The sequence below is a fragment of the Mobula hypostoma genome, chromosome 15 (genome assembly GCF_963921235.1).
Source record: "Mobula hypostoma chromosome 15, sMobHyp1.1, whole genome shotgun sequence".
Taxonomy (NCBI): Eukaryota; Metazoa; Chordata; class Chondrichthyes; order Myliobatiformes; family Myliobatidae; genus Mobula; species Mobula hypostoma.
The window spans coordinates 20,386,780-20,406,976 of NC_086111.1; the positions used below are offsets into that span (position 1 = coordinate 20,386,780).

Here is a 20,197-nt window from a genome sequence, read left to right on the forward strand (position 1 = left end):
TCCAACACCTGGCTTTGCCAAGGCAGAAGGTGGCAGACACTCTGAAAGACACAGGAGGAACCGAACAATGATAGGACCCTCCCCACAGCACCGACTTCCACCGTGAAAACTGAAACTGGCCTCAAGACGTCAGTAGTACAGCGATCTGCAAATCTGCCGGATCTCCGCCACCGGGAGAGCATTGTAAATACCAGGTGTTGGCAGAGTGAGGTTAAACCTTGCGAGCCGCAACTCTTCTTTCTGATTTCTGATTAATTGGGTGTAAATGTGGAACAATACATTTTAAATATATTTCTCGGAAGTCGGAAGTTATTAAGAATGAATTTCTCACAATGTAGGAGTGTTGTTTCGACAGGCTTTTTTTTAACCACAATAAATAACCTTAAGAGCGAAGGGAAAGGAATTTGAGGTCTGGGATAGAAAAGGGAGGGAGAGCAGCATCGATCAAAGTGCCCGACATGATAGGCAGGACACGTCTGACAGCACAGTTCACTGCAGGCTTCCATCGCTGATAGCAATCCTCAGCTCTTCCTTCATACTGCAATGCAGTTCTGAAACACAACCATCCTCCCCACTTCAGCAAAGAAGCCGAGAGCGAGATTTCCCCAACTCACTGACCCAGGTGGTTAATGTCCGGGCTAAACAAAAAATCCACGCCGTGCCAACCCACTCCGCTGGAATAAAACATCGAATTCTTAAGAACTGACCTTTGACTTGGGTCTCGTATTCTGTGGTAATCTCTTTGTCTTTTTTGAATCTTCCTTGAGATGACATGCTGATCAGTTGGTGAGCAAGTCTAACTCCTTTTTTTTTCGCTTGGGAAACCTAGGCGTTGTGTGTGTGTGTAAGAAAGAGAGAAATCCGGACACTGTCTCTCAGCCACACTCCGTGTCGGTTTCACGCTTTGATATGGATTGAGAGGAAAAAGAAACACCTCCTTCTTCACCCCCTTGGCTAAGCGGAGCAGGGATTTTCAAACACACAGTTTAATGCTGTTCCGTTCCTGAATTCATATTACTAAAGGGTTCGGGGGTTCTTTTCACAAAACAAACCTGACTAGTCTAACCTGAACAGAAATACACGCGTCTGCTCCAGTCTGGGTCTTTGGTGGGAGCAATTTCAGCGCCGCAGCCCTTTACTGCCTTCCGTCTGGCCGCCTCCTCCGGCTTGCCCGCAACCTCTCATCCCGCTCCACTCTCCCCTGGGTCCCGGAACCTCCCGACCGTAACTTAATCCGCTGCAGAGCACCGAACTGCATTTGAGTGAAGGGAAGGGGAGAGAGAGAAAATATGTCTGAAGCCAGTGTTTGGTTACTGCAGGCACAGGCTGAACGACGTCAAGCGCTCCTCCCACCCGAACCAAGGACCTAGGGAGAAGCCGTATCCTACAGGACACCCTCTGAATTACACAGGGAGTACACCTTCAGGAACAATGTGACTCCTCACCATCCCTACGCCCAGATTCAGTTTGTTTCTTTAGTCCAGCCCCGCCGCTGATAGGAACTGGATCACGGACACATGCCCAGGCGTCCGCGCTGGAGTAGGGGCGGGTTGGATGTGCGTCCGGTCCGGCTCCGAGCCGTTCCGCTACCCCCGATCAGGGCCGCGAGGAGCTCCCTCATACCCAGGCGAGGGGAGGGGTACTGGAGGTGGGGTAGTATCACAATGCACAGCCATTAATCGTAAACGTTTATTGTTTTTAGCATAACTGGTACGTGATGTCCCATTCCTCAACGTGGACCTGTCATCCAACCTGACCCCATCTGCTGTACCACCCGTCACTACTCGTGCCCTATCACTTACCCCACGGTTATACCCAACCACAGATACATCCACCCTCACTCCCCACAACTCACCTCAGCACCCCACATCACCCTTCCCCTCCCCTCCCTCTCATCCCTCACTCCTTCACCCCCTCACCTTTCCTGTCCCCCTCACCCTCTCTCCCCTTCGCTCTCCTCTCCCTCCCCTCTCCTTCCCCCTGTCTCCCTCCCACCACCTCAGCACCCCCACAGCTCCCGTCACCTCACCCGCCCTTCCACCTTCCCCTACCCACCTCCACACACCCCTCCCTCCACTACCCCAACCTCCCTCTGCCCCCAAACTGGTTCTGGTTGAGGAATGGAAAACTCTACACCCCCTTGCCGCACGACTCCCCCTCTCTCCCTTCCAACCCTCCCCACCTCCAATACCCCACTTCCCCTTTCCACTTTCCTTCCCCATCTCTCCCTCTTCCCCGACCTCTGCACCCACCAACCTACTCTACACAGAGCCCTCACCCACCTATTCCCTTTCACTTACCCTACCCCATCCCATTAACTTTAACCCTAACTCTAACCCACTCCAGTCCAACCTGACAGCCTACTCCCACTCTTCAGCTGACATGAGAGCATCCCTCAGGATGGCAAACCCATGGAAAGAATTTGGGCCAGACAGAGTACCTGGCCGAGTACTGTCTGATCAACTGGCTGGAGTGTTTGCTGACATCTTTAACCTCTCAGTTTGGCAGCTGAAGTATCAACTTGCTTCGAGCAGACTTCAGTCATACCTGTGGAAGAACAGGGTAATCTGACTCCATGACCTGTAACACTTGCTTTACATCCACTGTGATGATGTGCTTTGAGAGGTTTGTCATGAAGTAGATTAATTCTTGCCTGAGGAAAGACCTAGATCTGCATCTATTTGCCTTCTGTCACAACCATAACCATCAGACATAGGAGCAGAATTAGGCTCATCCAGTTTGCTCCACCATCCCATCAAGGCTGATTTATTATCCTTCTCAACCCCATTCTCCTGCTTTCTCCCTGATAATAGGTGTCATGGTCCGGTCCGTGAAGTCCAGATTCCGGTTCACGGTCCGTTCCATCGCTCCTTATTCCAGGTTTTCTGGTTTTCCCTTTTTTCTGTTGGGTGCTCTAATTGAGGCAGCTGATTCACGTTTTGGGCTGGCTACATAAATAGCTCCTTGGTTCAGCTTCAGTTGCTGGACTGTTTTCTTCCATTCACCTTCCTGAAGCCTGGCCTGTAACCTCTGCCTGAAGCCTTGGCCTGAAGACTTGCCTGCAACCTTGCCTGCATCCTTGCCTGTATTGCTGTCAAGTTCTACTGCTGGACCAAGTCCAGAGCCTTGCTTTGTCTAGATAAGGAACTGTCTATTGTTGTTTTGAACTGTCTCTGTGTCCATGCCTTTGCTAGGTAGGTCTGGCTGTTTGCCGCTACCTAGTGTTGGGAACTGTCTCATCGTGTTCAGCATTCTGTGTATGAGTCCTGGCCATACATCCTGTTCCCAAGGAGGGGTTCTGGCTCTGTGTTCCATGTCTCTGTGTTCCTGTCCTCCGCAAGACCAAGGCTCTGTGTTCCTGTCCTCTGCAAGACCAAGGCTCTGTGTTCCTGTCCTCCGCAAGACCAAGGCTCTGTGTTCTGCGTTCCTGTTGTCCCAAGTCCAAGGTTCCGAGTTCTCTGTCGTACCAAGTGCAAGGCTCGGCTGTTCTTGAGTACCAAGTCAAGGCTTCGTGTTCTCGTTCTGTCCATGTGCTTCGTTCTGTACTGGAGTTCCTTCGTCCTGCCCCGGAGTCTCTCGTTCTGTCCTGTAGCCTTACCTAGTCCTGTCTCCCAAGACCACGTCATGTCTTTGCCTAGTTCTGGAGTCCAAGCCCAAGTCAAGAGCCAGGTTCTGGGTCCTTGTCCAGTCTCTGGCTCAGAGTCCGAACTCAAGCCTCATCATGTCCTCGCCTCGAAGTACCCAAGCCATGTCCAGTCCTGTAGCCATGTCATGTCCTCGCCTACTTCCAGGGTCTGAGCCCGAGTCAAGACCCAGGTTCTGGGTTCTCGTCCAGTCTCCGGCTCGGAGTCCAAGCCCAGGCCCCTAGTTCCCAGTTCCTTGTCCTGGTCCCGCTTGCCTAGCCAATGTCCTAGCCCAAGTCTGTGTTCTTGTCCCTGCTCTCTAGTCAAGTCCTGTTCCTGGTACTTCAGTGTCTGTGTCTTGCATTTGGGTCCGCTCCCAGCACCTCCCCTTATGACAATAGGTCAACAACAAATGGCATTTCTGTCCAGGAACTGTATAGGTTCACAAAGAAGGCATGACTGCCCTCTATTTTCTTAGAAATCTGTGTAGATTTGGCATGTAATCTGGAACTTTGACAAATTTTTATACATGTCCTGTGGAGAGTATTCTGACTGGTTGCATCATGGCCTGCTCTGGAATCATCAATGCCCGGAAATGGGAAAAGTCTACAGCCCAGTCTATCACAGGCTAAACCCTCCCCACCCCTGAGCACATTCACAGGGAGCACTCTCACAAGAAAGCAACATCCATCATCAAGGACCCCCACCATCCAGGAAATGCTCTCTTCCCAATACTACCATTGGTCAGGAGGTACAGGGCCTTCGGTTCCACATCGCCAGGTTTAGGAATGGTTATTACCCTGCAGCCGTCAGGCTCATGAACTAGCATGGATACCTTCACTCACCTCAACTCTACAGACCTCCACAACCTACAGACTTAATTTCAAGGACTTTACAACTCATGTTCTTAGTTAGTTATTTAAGTAATTGGATGATTCCATAATATGCATGTTGCTATTTCCTTATTTTCCTGTAAATGCCTGGAAGGAAATGAATCTCGAGGCAGTAAATGGTAATGTACACAGTATGTACTTTGATCATATTATTTTTCAAAGGTTCATTTATTATCAAAGCATGTATCCATATCCAACTCTGAATTTGTATTTCTCCAGGTAGCCATGAAGCAAAGGAAAACCATGAAAGTCATTCAGAGAGAAACATCAAGCCCTGCTCCCCAGTCCAAAAACAAACAGTATCCCAATCATCAACCCTACAAAAACTTCCCTGCCCTGCACAAAACTGAACAGGAATATTGAATTCCCCCACCAAAAAAATTATCCCTTCCCCAAACAAAAAAACTAACCCCCCAAACATCCTCCCCTCATACAAAAATAAATGGAAAAGGAACGGAAGATAAAAAAAACTCAATGTAAAAACCTTAAGTCTGAAAAAGTACACAGTCTATAAACGTGATTGTCCAATCCATAATTGCAGAACTACAAGCAACACACATCAAAGTCCTGACGAAGGGTCTCGGCCTGAAACGTCGACTGTACCTCTTCCTAGAGATGCTGCCTGGCCTGCTGCATTCGCCAGCAACTTTGATGTGTGTTGCTTGAATTTCCAGCATCTGCAGAATTCCTGTTGTTTGCAGAACTACAATACCATTCTATGATATCACGGACATTCATCAAAAGAGCGGGGCACCACATAAGGCTGAGAAGCCTACCCAGCTGCCATAGTGAGCCACAAAGTATTTTTACTTTGTCTTTACCGTATTCCATTCCTCCAACTAGTCGAGTCCCTGAACATATAACTGTACTCCTTGCTCCACACTTCCACTCTACTTTCTGTCCACGGCCCACGAACTCCGCCTTTATTTCATCTGCTCTGCTTTATTATCCCTTTGGCTCAAGCCCAACCTTGAAGCTGCCAGTTCTCCTCGCTATACCCTCAATCGTACCAAACACCCCCCTTCTCACTCCCCTCCTGTGTTTGCTTGCTTCCCAAATGGTCTTCTTCCCACTACCCCTGAGAATGGTGAATGTTCACAACATCTCATAGCATCTCACTGGTTTTGCTCAATGCCCATCTTTCCCTGTGTGGGTATAGCCTCTCCTTTGGTCTGATTGGTTCTCACGCATCATTTTATCACACAATGACCCTTGCCACTATTCATGAAACATACATGGTCTTCTGAACAGTGCAGGAGAAATCTCTTAGAAATTGCCTTTTCTGTGGGCGTTCCCTGAAGTTCTGAGAAGTATTACTAATCTTTGTGGTAAGTACTTGTTAAGTTACTTTTTATTTAGTTAATTAAGGCCTTTAAGTTAATTTTCTCTGATCAGGCCAGTAACATCGAGAAGGATCCCACACTCCCTGTGACTCACACTGTCTGTCCTACTTCCATCAGGGTAGAGGCTACTTAGCATCCACCCCAGGAGCACCGACGTCAGGGTGATCAACATCCTCACCCATTAACCCACCACCACTACTTCGTCATTTCCATTCAGAGTTACCTTATGTAAAGACACCCCTGTACCTAGCGTCACTTTATGTATGTACAATCAATGTATATAAACTATCTTATGTATTTATATTTATTGTGTTTTTTTATATCATTATGTTTCTTTTTGTGCTACATTGGAGTAACAAATATTTCATTCTCCTTTACACTTCTGTACTGGGAATTGCATTAAACAATTTTGAATTGAATGACTAATTAAGTGACATATGAGTGTAAATGTGGCATGCCATGTAATATTCCCCCTTGGAATATCGAGTTAGGATGTCACAATACAAAAATGTTACAGGTTGTACACTGTAATAAACTGTAAACAGGAGAGATTCTGCAGGTAGTGGAAATCCAAAGCAATGCACACAAAATGTTGGAAAACTCAGCAGGTCAGGCAGCAGAGTTCCTCCAGCATTTTGGGCTGAGACCTTACATCAGGGCTGTAACAACTGTGATAAGCAACTGTAATAAATAAGTAATAAACAATAAATAGTTCTAATGTACTGTAATAGATTTTTCATATTTAGTGATCATAGTGTCCTAGTTTCCTTAGTAGTTTCTTATTCATTCACATTACTACAGGAGGCTATTCAGCCCGCCATGATCATACTTGGTGTTCATAGGCGCTTGGTTCAAATCCCATGTTTTGCCTTTATGTGATTCCTCCTCACAAATCTGACCCTTTTTTGAGTTGTGTACAGTGTCAGCCCCACTACTGAGAGTGAAGAAAGAATGTCCAAATCTTACAAATCCATCTTTAAACATACTTTTAAGTGTAGGATCTTTAGATAGATAGATACTTTATTGATCTCAAAGGAAATTAGTGTCTCAGTAGCATTACAAGTGCACAATTATACAAATATACAAACAGGAGGGGGGTCATCAGCAAGCTGTTCCCGAAACACTGAGTGTGTGTCTTCAGGCTCCTGTACCTCCTCTCTGATGGTAGAATTGAGAAGAGAGCATGTCCAGTGTGGTGGGGGTCCCTAAGGATAGCTGCCGCCTTTTTGAGGCAAGAGTTAGCTTGCCTCTAGTTCTTCCACCAACTGACTTAAACATGAGTTTTGCTTACAGCTCCCCAGTGGAAATGGGTCCAGATTATTCACCGTTTAGCCCTCTCATAATTGTTCACTTCAATTAAATGACAGGTCTTTTGTCTTTTCTTCAAAGAAAATTGCAACAATCCCATCGAGTGAGTCTCTCCTCCACCAGCTCTGGAAACATCCTTGTCTACCCTTGTACCCTGTAATATCTCAATTTTATAGCAGTTTTCTGACCTGGACTACACACAGTGTTCCCATGATGGCCCAACTAAGGTTTGTTTTAGCAAGAATTGCCGACACTTGTACAGTCAGAAAATGCAAGATGGCGCTGAGCTACAGTCTCTGTCAAGATTTTGGCTCAGACCCAGTTTTTTTTAATTCATAGGAATGGTTTGAAGAACAGTGAGTGGAGTTAGGGGCCATTTTAAGGTTTCAAAATAGGAATGTGGGGGGCTTAGAGGACAGGCTGGAGTCTACTCTTCTGCTCTGTTCTCCTTGTTCCATACTCTATGGCGAGTGACATGGTCGTGAAATGAAGGACATCCACTTTCAGATGTCAGGCCAACAGACCAGCGGGAACAAGCGACGATGGCCAACCACGGGTCAGTGAGTTACATCAGGTTCTGGGGCAGGAGGTACGAGGCCGAGACTGGAATTCGAGGCCTAGTGGTCAGGCTCCTGGTCATTGGAGAGTCTGAAGTTCAGGGTCTGGAGCTCTGGGTCCTCATTCACCATCATCGATACTGAAGATCGAAGCCCAAAGGTTGTTCTGAAGTTAATGCCCGATGGCGGGCGCCCTGATTCTGCGAGTCCGCTGGAGGAAGTCGAAGCTTATTGACTGTGAATCCATGAGTCCACTTGGCACTGGCGATGGGCTCTTCTAGGGCTGGAGGACTCTCCATGGGTGTTGGGGGGGGGTGGATGGGAGGGAGGAAGGGGGTTTGCTTGTGGTGTTCTGTGTTGTCCTGCTGAACATTGTGGGTAAGCTATGTTGGCACCAGAATGTGGGGCAACTCTTGCAGGCTGCCTCCAGCCCGTGCTTAGGTTGCATCTATGGAGGTGGGGGTGGGGGGAAGGAACAAATCTGATGCCACGTTTTGATCTGAAGCATCGCCAATTCTTTTTCCATTACACATGCTGCTCGGCCTGCTGAGTTCCTCCCGTAGATTCCAGCACCTGCAGCCTCTAGTGTATCAGTGTGGTCAAGGGCCTGTTCAGTGCTGAAATGTTCTATGTCCAGTAAATATCCCAGATGATGTTTCAGGTATGAGTGGGGGAGGGGAGAAAACAAGTTATGTGAGAGAGCAGCAAAAGTGGGGTGGGGGGGAGGGCGATCAATTAATCAGATAGGATTTCACAGATAGGGTGTGAAGACGAGAAGGAAATGAGGATGAATAACCATAAAACCAAAAGACATAAGAGCAGAATTAAGCTATTTAGTCGATCGTGTCTGCTCCACCATTTAGTCATGGTTGACTTATTATTCCTCAACCCCATTCTGCTGCCTTCACCCGTAACCATCGATGCCATTGCTATTCAAGAACATATCAGCCAACGTTTACAAAATGCTGGAGGAACTCAGCAGGCCAGGCAGCATCTATGGGGAGGAGATCAGCTGGTATTTCAAGATGAGACCCTTCAGCAGGAGTGGAGACAAAAAGATGAGGAGTGAGTTAGAAGGTGGGGGGAGGGGAGGAAGAAACACAAGGTGACAGGTGAACCTGGGGGGGAGGAAGGGGTGAAGTAAAGAGCTGGGAAGTGATTAGTGAAAGAGATACAGGGCTGGAGAAGAGGGTTTCTAATAGGAGAGGACAGAAGGCCATGGAAGAAAGAAAAAGGGGGATGAGCACCAGAGAGAGATGATGGGCACGGAGATGAGGTGAAAGAAGGAAAAGGGGATGGGGAATAGGGAGGGGGGGCCCCATTACTGGAAGTTCAAGAAATCAAAGTTCATGCCATCAGGTTTGAGGCTACCCAAACGGAATATAAGTTGTGGCTTCTCCAGCTGGAGAGTGGCCTCATCACAACAGTGGAAGAGGCTGTGGACGAATGTATCGGAATGAGAATAGGAAATTGGATTAAAATTGGTGGCCACCGGGAGATCCTGCTTTTTTCTAGCAGGCGGAGTGTAGGTGCTTGGTGAAGCGGCCTTCCAATCTACATCGGGTCTCACCGATTATACAGGAGGCCACACTGGGAGCACCGGATACACTAGATGACCCCAACAGGCTCACAGATGAAGTGTCGCCTCACCTTGAAGGATTGTTTGGGGTCCTGAATGGTTGTGAGGGAGGAGGTGTCGGGGAGGGTGTAGCTCTTGTTCTGTTGCAAAGATAAGCGCTAGGAGGGGGATCAGTGGGGAGGGATAAACGTACCAGGGAGTCGAGTAGGGAGCGATACTCACAGAAAGCAAAAAGTGGTGGGGGTGGAGGGGAGGGGGGAGAGGGAAAGATGTGCTCGGTGCTGGGATCACGTTGGAGGTGGCAGAAGTTACGGAGAATTATATGCTGAACGTGGAGGCTGGTGGGGTGGTAGGAGAGGACAAGAGGAACCCTATCCCTAGTGGGGTGGCGGGAAGATGGGGTGAGGGCAGACGTGCACAAAATGGAAGAGATGTGGTTGAGGGCAGCGTTGATGGTGGAGGAAGGGAAACCTATTTCTTCGAAGAAGGAGGACATCTACTTTGTTTTGGAATGTAAAGCTTCATCTTGAGAACAGATGCAGTAGAGATGGAAGAATTGAGAGAAGGAGCCGATATTTTTAAATCAACCCCTGCTTTAAATATAGCCAATAAATTGGCCTGCACAGCATACTGTGGTAATGAATTCCACAGACTCACCACCCTCTGGCTAAAGAAATTCCTCCTTATTTCTGTTCTAAAGGGATATCCTTCTATCTTGAGGCTGTGCCTTCTGGTCTTGAACTCCTTCACTGTAGGAAACACTCTCCACATCTACTCTATCTAGGCCTTTCAATATTCGATAGGGGTTTCAATGAGAAACCCCCTCTTTCTTCTACACTCCTGCAAGTACTGGCCAAGATCGAAAATACGCTCCTTATACCCTAACTCTTTCATTCCTGAGATAGGTTTTTTGAACATCCTCTGGACTCTCTCCAATTCCAACACATCCTTTCTCAGCAAATAGGCTCAAACCTGCTCACAACAACCCAAGTGCTGTCTGATCAATGTGTTACAAAGCCTCAGCATAACATGCTTGCTTTTATATTCTAGTCCTCTGGAAATGAAAGCGACCATTGCAATTGCCTTCCTTCACCACTTCCTCCTCAATAACACCACAAGAACAGGCAGATATCCTGCTGGAGCGCAGTGGAGAACTTCTTTCATGTATTCTTGGAAGGGAAGTGGAAGTGAATCCAATAGAAAGTGCCGGTCAACAAAATTTCAGACGGTTTTGCTATCACATCTGTCTCTGAGAAACCAGTCAAGAGCCTGGGGAAGATCTTTGACTGCAGCCTAACAGATGCAGCTGACATCCTGAAGACCACCAAGGAGTTAGAAGTCTAGCTCACCAGTCTGGAAAAGTCAGGCCTACCTGGAAAGTTCAAGGCTTGGATCTACCAGCATGGCATCCTCCCCCTGGATCCTCTGGCCCATGCGGGTATGTGAGGTACCAATGTTTTTGAAAGAGAGCTCAATGACTACCTTCAAAGATGGCTGGGCCTCCCAGGTAGCCTGAGCATCATTGCTCTGTATGTAAAAAGGAATGAACAGCATCTTCCTTTCAACAGTCTGAATGAGATTTCCCATACAAGAGAATTGCTGCTGTACAGAGATTCCAGCGACCCCAAAGTCTCACCAACAGGCATTGGTGTCCGGACGGGCAGGAGGTGGAAGGCCAAGGACGTAGGGGAGATGGCTGAGTCGCGTCTGAGACACAGGGATCTGGTAGGGACAGTGGGATCTAGTCAGCTAGGCTGGACAGCTTCTCTTCGACCCACTTCAACAGGGCCCAGGGCAGGGACAGACACAGACTGGTCCAGGAAGAGATGCAAGCACTGTTGAGAAACTGTGTACCACCGGGATGGTAGCAATGGGGCAGCAGGGAGCTTGGACATGGTGGGGAGGGTGCGTTGAAGCAGAAGATCTCCTGGTCCAACATCTGGCAGGCAGAATCCTAACACATCAAGTTCATGATCCAGGTTGTGTAAGACGTCTTGCCTAGTCCAGTGAACATTTTTGCTTGGGGCAAAAGTGAGGCACCATTATGTCCTCTTTACCCTGGCAGAGGGACCCTGGAAAATGTCCTCAGCAGCTGCCCGAAAGCTCTGGGAGAAGGCTGCTACCTCTGGCACTATGACCTGGTGCTGAAAATATTTCCTCGGCCATTAGCAACCTCCACCACCCCAGAAAGCCCACAGCCTTTGTCAAAGCTGGAGACCAACCATAGCCTCAGCCCAGATCACCTGCAGGCTTGCTCGCCACAGCGACTGACTGGCAACTGAACGTCGATCTTGGCAAGCAATTAAAGATCCCTGATCTTATTGCATCTTCATCCCTGAGGCCTGGCATTGTCATTCTGTCAGAAACCTCAAAGCAGGTGGGAGAACTGACAGCTCCATGGGAAGACCAGTTTGAGTGGCATTTTGAGCATAAGAAAGCCAAAGACAAGGAGCAGGTGGAGCAGTGCCGGAGACAGGTGATGGAGGTAGGTTGTGGGCCCATACAGGTGAGGTGTAGCGGTTTTGGTTGCTGTTCGCTCTGCGGAATCTACTCTTAAGCATTAGGAGGGCTGCAAAGAGAAGAGCCATCAGGACTGTCACAGAGGCTGCTGAGCAAGCCTCCAGGTGGCTATGGATCAAGAGGTGTAACCCATAGATCAGTCTGCTGGGACACAAGCCTGGGCCTGGTCAACTCTGGCTGGGTCACCTGGGTAAGAGTGTCTGATGTCGAAACACCCGATGACTCCAGGCGACATCGCTGATGATGTGTCTCAGCACCTGCCAGGTTGTATCAACATCGATGTCAGAAAGGGAAGCAGAAAACAGCAGAAGTACTCAGCAAGTTGGGCAGCATCAGTGAATCCTGTAGACGTTCTCAGGGGCAGCAGGGTAGCATAGCTGTTAACACAATGCTTCACAGTGTCAGCTGTAAGATCGGAGTTCACAGCTGCCGCTGTCAGTCAGGAGTTTGCACGTTCTCCCCACGACCACGCAGGTTTCCTCCGGGTGCTCCAGTTCCACGTTCTCCCCACGACCACGCAGGTTTCCTCCGGGTGCTCCAGTTCCCTCTCACATTCCAAAGACGTACGGGTTAGGGTCAGTGAGCTGTGGGCAGGCTGTGTTGCCACCGGAAGCGTGGTGTCTCTTGTGGGCTGATTCTGACACAATCCTCGTTGATTTGAGTTAATGAAAAATACTCAATTCAGTGTATGTTTCAATGTATCTGTGACAAATAAAGCTAATCTTTTAAATCCTTCTTCGGCTCCTGAGCAAGCTGTTCTTCTGATGTCAGAGATGTGTGGATGTGTACTCTATGATCTCACTACTCCTCTGCATTTATTAGAATCCTTAGCCTGTGTTCATTTGCCTTGTTTGACCTTCTCAAATGCATCTTCCTATCTGTCTTCCACTGGATTTTATCTGCTGCTTTTATGCCTCCACAGACTCTGTCTACATTTCTAGCTGCCGCAAAAAATCAGCCAGCATCATCAGAGATCCCTCCCAACCTGGACGTGCCCTCTTCTCCCACTTTCCATCAGGTGGAAAAATGCAAAAGCTTGTAAAACATGTACCAGCAGGCTGAAGGACAGCTTCTATCTCATTGTTATAAGACTTTTGGAAAGAACTCTAGTACAAATACACTCTTCTTGGGCTTCCAGCTGGGCACAGAAATTGATGATAACCGATGTTTCAAGGCAAACTCTGCCACCTTCATCGGGGATGAATCCTGGGTATGTCCAGTCCAGTGGTATTTACATCCAGTAGTCCGTCCCTCCTGATTGGATATCTCTTTAGAACAGAGATGAGGAGGAATTGCTTTAGCCAGAGGATGGTGAATTTACAGAGTTCATTGCCACAGACAACTACGGCAGCCAGATCTTTGGGTATATCTAATGCTGATTGGTTTTTGATTAATAAGGGCATTGATGGTTACACGGAGAAGGCAATAGAATGGGGTTGAGAAGGATAATAAATCAGTCACTTGATGGGCAGAATAGCTTAATTCTGCTCTGGTGTCTTATAAGCAAACTTCTTGTATCAAATCATTAACAACGTGTGACAGAAAGCAAGGGTCTTTGGAGCTCTGTTGCTCACAACCCTGCAGTCATCAAAGTTCTTCCTTGATTTATTTGTCAAGAGGGTCTGTTGAGCGAAAGTCCATGCACAAAACATAAAATACACTACCTTGATTGATGCTCCTTGTTACCTGCTCCCCTTTAACATATTCCATTGGTTAATCAGAGATGATCTTCCTGGAACAAATCCATGGGGTGGGGGGTGGGGGAGGTGTGGGTAAGTGTTTTTCAGTTTGCATTTGGAATTTTCTTTTCCCCATTTTTAAACATTACTGCACTAGCCATCTCCCAGTCTTCCATTTCCATGCCCATAGCCAAGGAAACTTGGAAAATGATTGAGCTTACGTTATTTTTGCCTTTTACTTACAGATTTTATCCAGACCCAGTGATTAATTCATTTTAAACATGACAGACCCTTTAATATGTTCCTCTAATATTTATTATTTCCCAAATGTAACAGTCTTCTTCCTCATAATCCATACATATACAGTGTATCATCCTTGTTCCAGAGTCCTCGCTACCTGAAGTCCATAGCCAATGCCCAGGAATGGAAACAGTGCTGGATACAACCCAGTCTGCAACAGGCCAAGCCTGACCATCACATTTACAGGGAGCACTGCCACACGAAAGCAGAGTCCATCACTGAGGATTCCCACCATCCAGGCCACGTTGTTTTCTCACTACTACCATCGGGCAGAAGGTATATGAGCCTTAAGTCCCATACCAGCAGGTTGCAGAAAAGTTATTACGCTACAGTCTCAGGTTCTTGAACCAGCGTGGATAACTTCACTCACCTGAGCACCAAACCGATTCCAGAACCTATGGACTCTGCAGTTGCTGCATTCGTTATTATTTTATGTGCACAATTAGCCTTCTTTTTCACATTGGTTATTTATCAGTCTTTGTTTATGTATTGTTTTCATAAATTCAATTGTATTTCTTTATTTTCCTGCGAATGCCTGCAAGAAAACAAATCTCAGGATTGTACATGGTGAAATATACTGCAGGTACTTCGATAGTAAATTTACTTTGACTTACTGATTTGCTTCCCTGTGCTGACTCAGATTAGCTTCTAACTGGCTGCTTCCAATCCACTTTTGCCAGATAAATTTGCCTTATCCCAGTTCAGAACTTTATTCCCAGTCTTGCTTTGTGTCTTTCTATAATGACGTTAAATCTAACCAAATCATAGTATGTCCACCATGCTTGGAAGAACAACACAGAACACAACAAAACAGAACATACCAAGTGACAGAGCAGTAACAGTGAAACAAGCCATGTTTCTCCACATTCGCATGCACCCCCGGACAGGCCATGTTCTTTGGCCTCCACCTTCCAGGAGACTCATGAATCTGCAGACACTGGGCCCTGAGCTCCACGACAGAATCGCAGAGATTCACCGACTTGGGGCTCTGGCCAACGGGCCTCGCCTTCTGGACCTCAGATCAATCGTTTGGCTTTCATCTGGACTTCTGTTCGATCTCTGAACTTTGATCCAGATCTCCGATTGACCTTTGGGCTTCAATACAGACTTCTGATTGACATTAGGTCTTCAATCTGATCAGACTTCTAATCAACCTTTGGGCTTTGATCTTCGGTATTGACCCAGGACTCGCTGATGACAGGATCCCGAGTGACCTTGTTGATCTGCGGGCTCAACATTCGACCATGTCCTCGCTACTGGAGCGCAGGCTTAGGCTCCAACCTGTCCTCTAATTCGCCCACAGCCCTGTCCCTAAACCCTAACCTGACCCTAACTCCCCTCTCTGTCCTCCAAACCATTCTTATGAACCACAAACTTTAAAAAAACACAATCAAAACGGTCTGAGTGTGACCTCAATGAGGCCTGCAGCTCAGCACCACAGGATGTTATGGAGATGGAACAAGCCACTAGAAGAAGTGATAGAGGCAGCTAAAGTCATATCGTTTAAAAGATTTTTAGACCGATAAGAAAGGAAGATTAGTTTTATCACATGTACATCAAAACATTAAAACATACAGTGAAATGCATTAATATCAAAGCAAATCAACAAGGACTGTGCTGGGCAGCCTGCAAATGTCCCCATGCTTCCAGCGCCAAAATAGAACGCCCACAGCTCACTACCCGTAACTGTGCACTTCTGGAATACGGGAGGAAACCGGTGCACCGGAATGAGAACCATGCAGTCTTGGGGAGAATGTACAAACTCCTTACAGACAGTGGCAGGAATTGAACCCTGATCGCTGATTGCTGTGAAGCGATGTGCTGACTATTGCACCATTGTGCAGCCCATACCTGAGGGATATGGACAAGAGCAGGCAATTGGACTAGCTTATTCAGTATTGAGAAGTTGGGCTGAAGGTTGTATTTCTTTGCTGTGTAACTCTTAAAACTCTGATGCCTCATCCTGCACATGTCCAGGTTCATCCCATTAAAATATCTGATACACACCCCACCCGGACCCCTGCTTGATAAGTATTGGGTAAACAACCTCCTGAGTGCATTTTCAGAATGTTATTTTGTCCATACCTTTCACACTGTCATCGCCCCAGTGAATATAGCAAAGTTGAAGTCTCTGAATAGAGTTTGCACATTCTCCCTGTGGTCATCTTGGCTTTGGAAGTATGGGGCTGTATGACAAAATGACAGAGCCCATATACTAAAAGATTTCAATATTTTGCACTGGGAAATCAAATTTTAGATGATATTTATGTTTCAACTTTTCTGACTATGATGGATGCAAAAACGTTTAATTTATTATGCAGTCTAGTGCAACGTGCAATAAGCCCAATGAGGACCTAGATAAAATCGTAAAGGATCACTATTGACCTAAACCTTTGATTATTACTGAGAGATTTAGATTTCATAAAAGGAATCAAGAGGAAGGAGAATCTATTTCACAGTTTGTGGTGATGCTGAAGCAATTGTCTGATCACTGTGATTTTGGGCAGTTGCTGAATGACATGAGATATGCGATCTGAGTAGTGAGGCAATTCAGTAATGTTTAGTTACAGAAGACAGACTAACATTACAGAAGGCAATTGAGATTAGTACATCCATGGAGATGGTAGCTGAAGAAGCACAGCTATTAAGCGCATCTTCCCAAGGTCGTCAAATTTCTACTGACTTGAAGAAATATGAAAATTATTGGCAAATCAGTGTTACTGTTGTAGCAGAACTAGGCATTGAGCAAGAGAATGCTGGGATAAGTATTTAGATTGCTGAAGCTGAGGCATAAAGGGACATATTGAATGCATCTGTAAAAGTTATAAGACGCTGTCAACCAAAGACACTGTAATAAATAAAAAGACTTTTGGAAAAACAAAAAGAACCATGTGAACAAGATGGAGCATACTGAAGATGGACTCTGTACTTGAAGAAGCTTTGATATTTTATTTGTTTCAGGACACAAAGGCAGCTGTCGTGTGACTCCGTGGTTGGATATGGCCACAGTGAGGATGTAGGTGGACATGGGTACTGCAGTACTGCTGATATCAGAGACAGGAGGAATTGCAGCCTCTCACCCCAAAGGGGCAAGGTCGACTTCAGAGACTTACACTGGTGAGGTTGTTCCAGTGAGGAGAGTGGTACACGTGACAGTGGAGATTAACGGACGGAGAAAGAAACTTCTACTGTACATAGTTAAAGGTAGTTATCCAGTGCTTCTGTGCTGCTCATGGCTGGAGCACCTCGGACTCATCTGGCACTAAAGGCATTGAAGAAACACGTAGAACGATTCAATGGAGAATGGGCGGTATGAAAGGAATCACGTTTAAGCCTGGGTTCTTAGCGGAGTGGTGGAGGCGGTTGCCGTGCCTCAGTGTGGCATGCATAAAAAAAAGTATTGATTAAAGTAAAAGATCAATTAAATGATTTAATAAAAATATGTGGCATGAAGAAACCATATGGAAAAGCTGCTGGAAATCAAACAGTACCCATATGCAAAGCAGAGACCAGTAAGTCTTCTAGGAAAGCATGGCAGTGAAGGCATCTGGGACGCTGAAATGTGGCGTGCATCCTCGCATCCCAGTCCTGGCAGGAGTTCATCACCGGATGGCACCAAGAAGGACTATGCTTCAGATTTGGAGAGAGCAGTTCTCAAACTAAGAATTGCAGATCCATGAGAGAGAATAAAGGAAGAAGATCTCAATGTTTTACCCAGTCCTCAGTGCCAAAACTTTGGTGGTGACTGTCATGTGACCAACCTCCAATATTCGATGGGCTGGAAGCCCATTGGAAAATAGTGAATGAAAATATTCATGAGTTGGGTTTCCAGTGGAGAATTAGAAGCGGGTGCATAATAACATCAAGAACCTTTGATAAGGATGGCAGAGACAAGGACTTACATGGCAGAGATGATAGAGAAGGAAGGGAACGAGACTACAAGGAGAAGTGCTTTTGGAGAGAGTTTGTGAGTAGATGTAATGTGATTACTCGAGTGAAGAGGAAACTCTCTGGATTTCTGCTGGCCCCACTAGTCAATCAGAAACAATAGAGCTGATAGGCTTTGTTGATAAAGTGCTATTGGAGAATTCAAGATGGGCAAAGAAATGGAAGATGTGACCAGAAAACCTTAAAGAAGCTGTTGAATTCCATGGTGCTGCCCAAGCAGAGATACCTACTGTTTCTGCATTAGAAGCTGACCAAGATGGGAGGGGTATGGAGGCCTATGGTCCAGGTGCAGATCGATGGGTGTAGGCTGTTTAAATGGTTTGGCATGAACTAGATGGGCTGTAGGGCCCATTTCTGTGCTGCTGTTTTCTATGACTCTAAGAAACTCCCCAGTAAGCAGTTTCGCCTGAATCCTCTTTGGGAGTCTTTGACTTCAATGAGTTCTTCAACATGGAAAAAAGTTTACCTGGACTAGCGTCAATGATTGAGGAGATGTTTGGTGAAGGATCAGTGTCACCCAGCCAGTTCAGTCAATGGTTTTCAAGTAAGTTAAGTAGATCAGGTAGTTCCTCCAGTAGCCTGCAGTCTACTCCACATGAAGAGCCTGAAAGACTTGCTGGTCGGGAGCAGAGGATCCCAGCTCCCGTTTCACAGCTCAGAAACTACTTTGCTCCCATTCCATCATGAGAAGATAACAAGGAGATTAATAAAAAAGGTTGAATATTTAGAACACAGTGAAAAGCAAATATGGATGTGAAACGACTGCTGTCCATTCTCACTGCCAACACGGAGACCCTAAAGGAGAGTTCACAGACTGGGGTGGTTTTTTCTGTGGAAGAGGTGTAGGCAGAACTGAAAGGTCTCGAAATGGAATTTGAGAGGGAGCCTGTCTTCCTGTTCATGGTGGAACATCTGGAACAGACTCTAACTGAGTCATCTGGTCCTAAACACATACTAAAAATAAAGACACAGATATGAATGTTTTCAATAAGCTAGTTAACAGTATGAAGGCAAATGGAACCTTGTCTTTGAGATAAAATCCCCCTGAAATTCTACTGCCAACAACCCCACCCCCCCACCCCTCCCGTATTGAGGCCTCCCTTCCCAGATATTCTAGGTGACCTGCTTGGCAGTCAGAATCATCTCACACCAGTCCCTAATCAACAAGGCCATTTGTCCCCCATCAGCTGTGCTTTCTGAAGTGCCCCATACCGGCAACGCAGTACCCAAACCAAGATCTAAACATAACACCATCGAGAGATAAAATGACTTTGGCGTAATCCCCAGGTCACCAGTACGCTCACAGAAACAGGCGGCCTCCAGACGATTGAATCTCTAGATTAGTGACTAACCCTCAGCACCTCGGCAGATTAATCCCCAGGGTTATGTCTGGGAATAGAGGCAGTCTGCTCTCTTCCACTAGTTTAGAAAAAAATGTTTTTTGTTGTTGGTTGAATTTGATGATTACTCCATTGAACGTTAATATTTCAGGTGCTGGGCTGTGTATGGGAAAGGGTAGAAACTGCTAAAATGAGGGGGAAGGATATGTTATATATTCATGTACATTTTGACCCCTACGGGTTGCAATCAAGCTTCCCAGTGTATAACGCACTGAACGTAATGTGAGAGGGAATTCTGGGTAAATGACAGCACATTTTTGTTCCACACCTCTCCGTCTCTCGTGTGTGTTATTCTCAGTACCGCAAACATCATATTTATTCTTTATTTAGAGAGACAGCATTGTTACAGGTCCTTTCAGCCCAGTACACCAATTACTGTACCAACCCGGACATCTTTGGAATGTGGGAGGAAACTGGTGCACCATGAGGAAACCCAATACGGTCGCGGAAGGATTGTACAAACTTCTTACAGACAGCAGCGGGAATTGAAGCTAGGCTGTTGGTGCCGTAAAAGCATTACGCTCGCCATTATGCTACTGTGCTGATGACAGTGCTTCTTGCACTCCTACTTGTCCAGGACAGAAAGCTTCGTGGATTTCCCATTCAGCACAGGATTTGTCTTCCACAGGACCGAGGACCCCACCACAGCCAAACTGTATGAGAAGATAAACTCGGAATCCAACCATTCTCACAGGTTAACTTCCGCTTCAAGCTAACCTAATAGACCAAGTAACTGTTATTTTCTAATCAATTGAACCTGGTATTGTTAAAATGCAAAGTAACATTGCTTTCCACCTCTCTATTAACTTCCTGTCATTACCAAATTTTGTTGGAGTTACATTCCGTTGATGTACACTCACTTATATGACTATTCTTAATCGTCATGCCACTTAAAATTTTTTTTATTAAAACACCTTTATACCTTTCCTGTCCCAGAGATGTTTAGCTCTCTGCTCATAGGATCACCCCTGCACACTATATCTATCTATGTATCTTTATCCCTTCATCTCCAGGGTGAAGATATGTTTCTTTAGATACATAGAGCCA

At 46.4% G+C, this 20,197-nt stretch overlaps 1 protein-coding gene and 1 pseudogene across 2 annotated transcripts in view; one reads left to right on the plus strand and one right to left on the minus strand.

The window, feature by feature from the left end:
* srgap3 (SLIT-ROBO Rho GTPase activating protein 3) overlaps positions 1 to 1,332 on the minus strand; it is a 289,258-nt gene extending 287,926 nt beyond the window's left edge. For both annotated transcript variants that reach the window (XM_063067831.1, XM_063067830.1), the window contains exon 1: positions 708 to 1,332. In XM_063067831.1, coding sequence (XP_062923901.1) covers positions 708 to 774 — 67 coding nt within the window. In that variant the 5' untranslated portion in view covers positions 775 to 1,332. The remainder of the gene's footprint in view (positions 1 to 707) is intronic.
* A 6,377-nt stretch (positions 1,333 to 7,709) lies between these two features.
* On the plus strand, positions 7,710 to 18,787 carry LOC134357167 (eukaryotic translation initiation factor 4E transporter-like; annotated as a pseudogene).
* Positions 18,788 to 20,197: the final 1,410 nt, after the last annotated feature.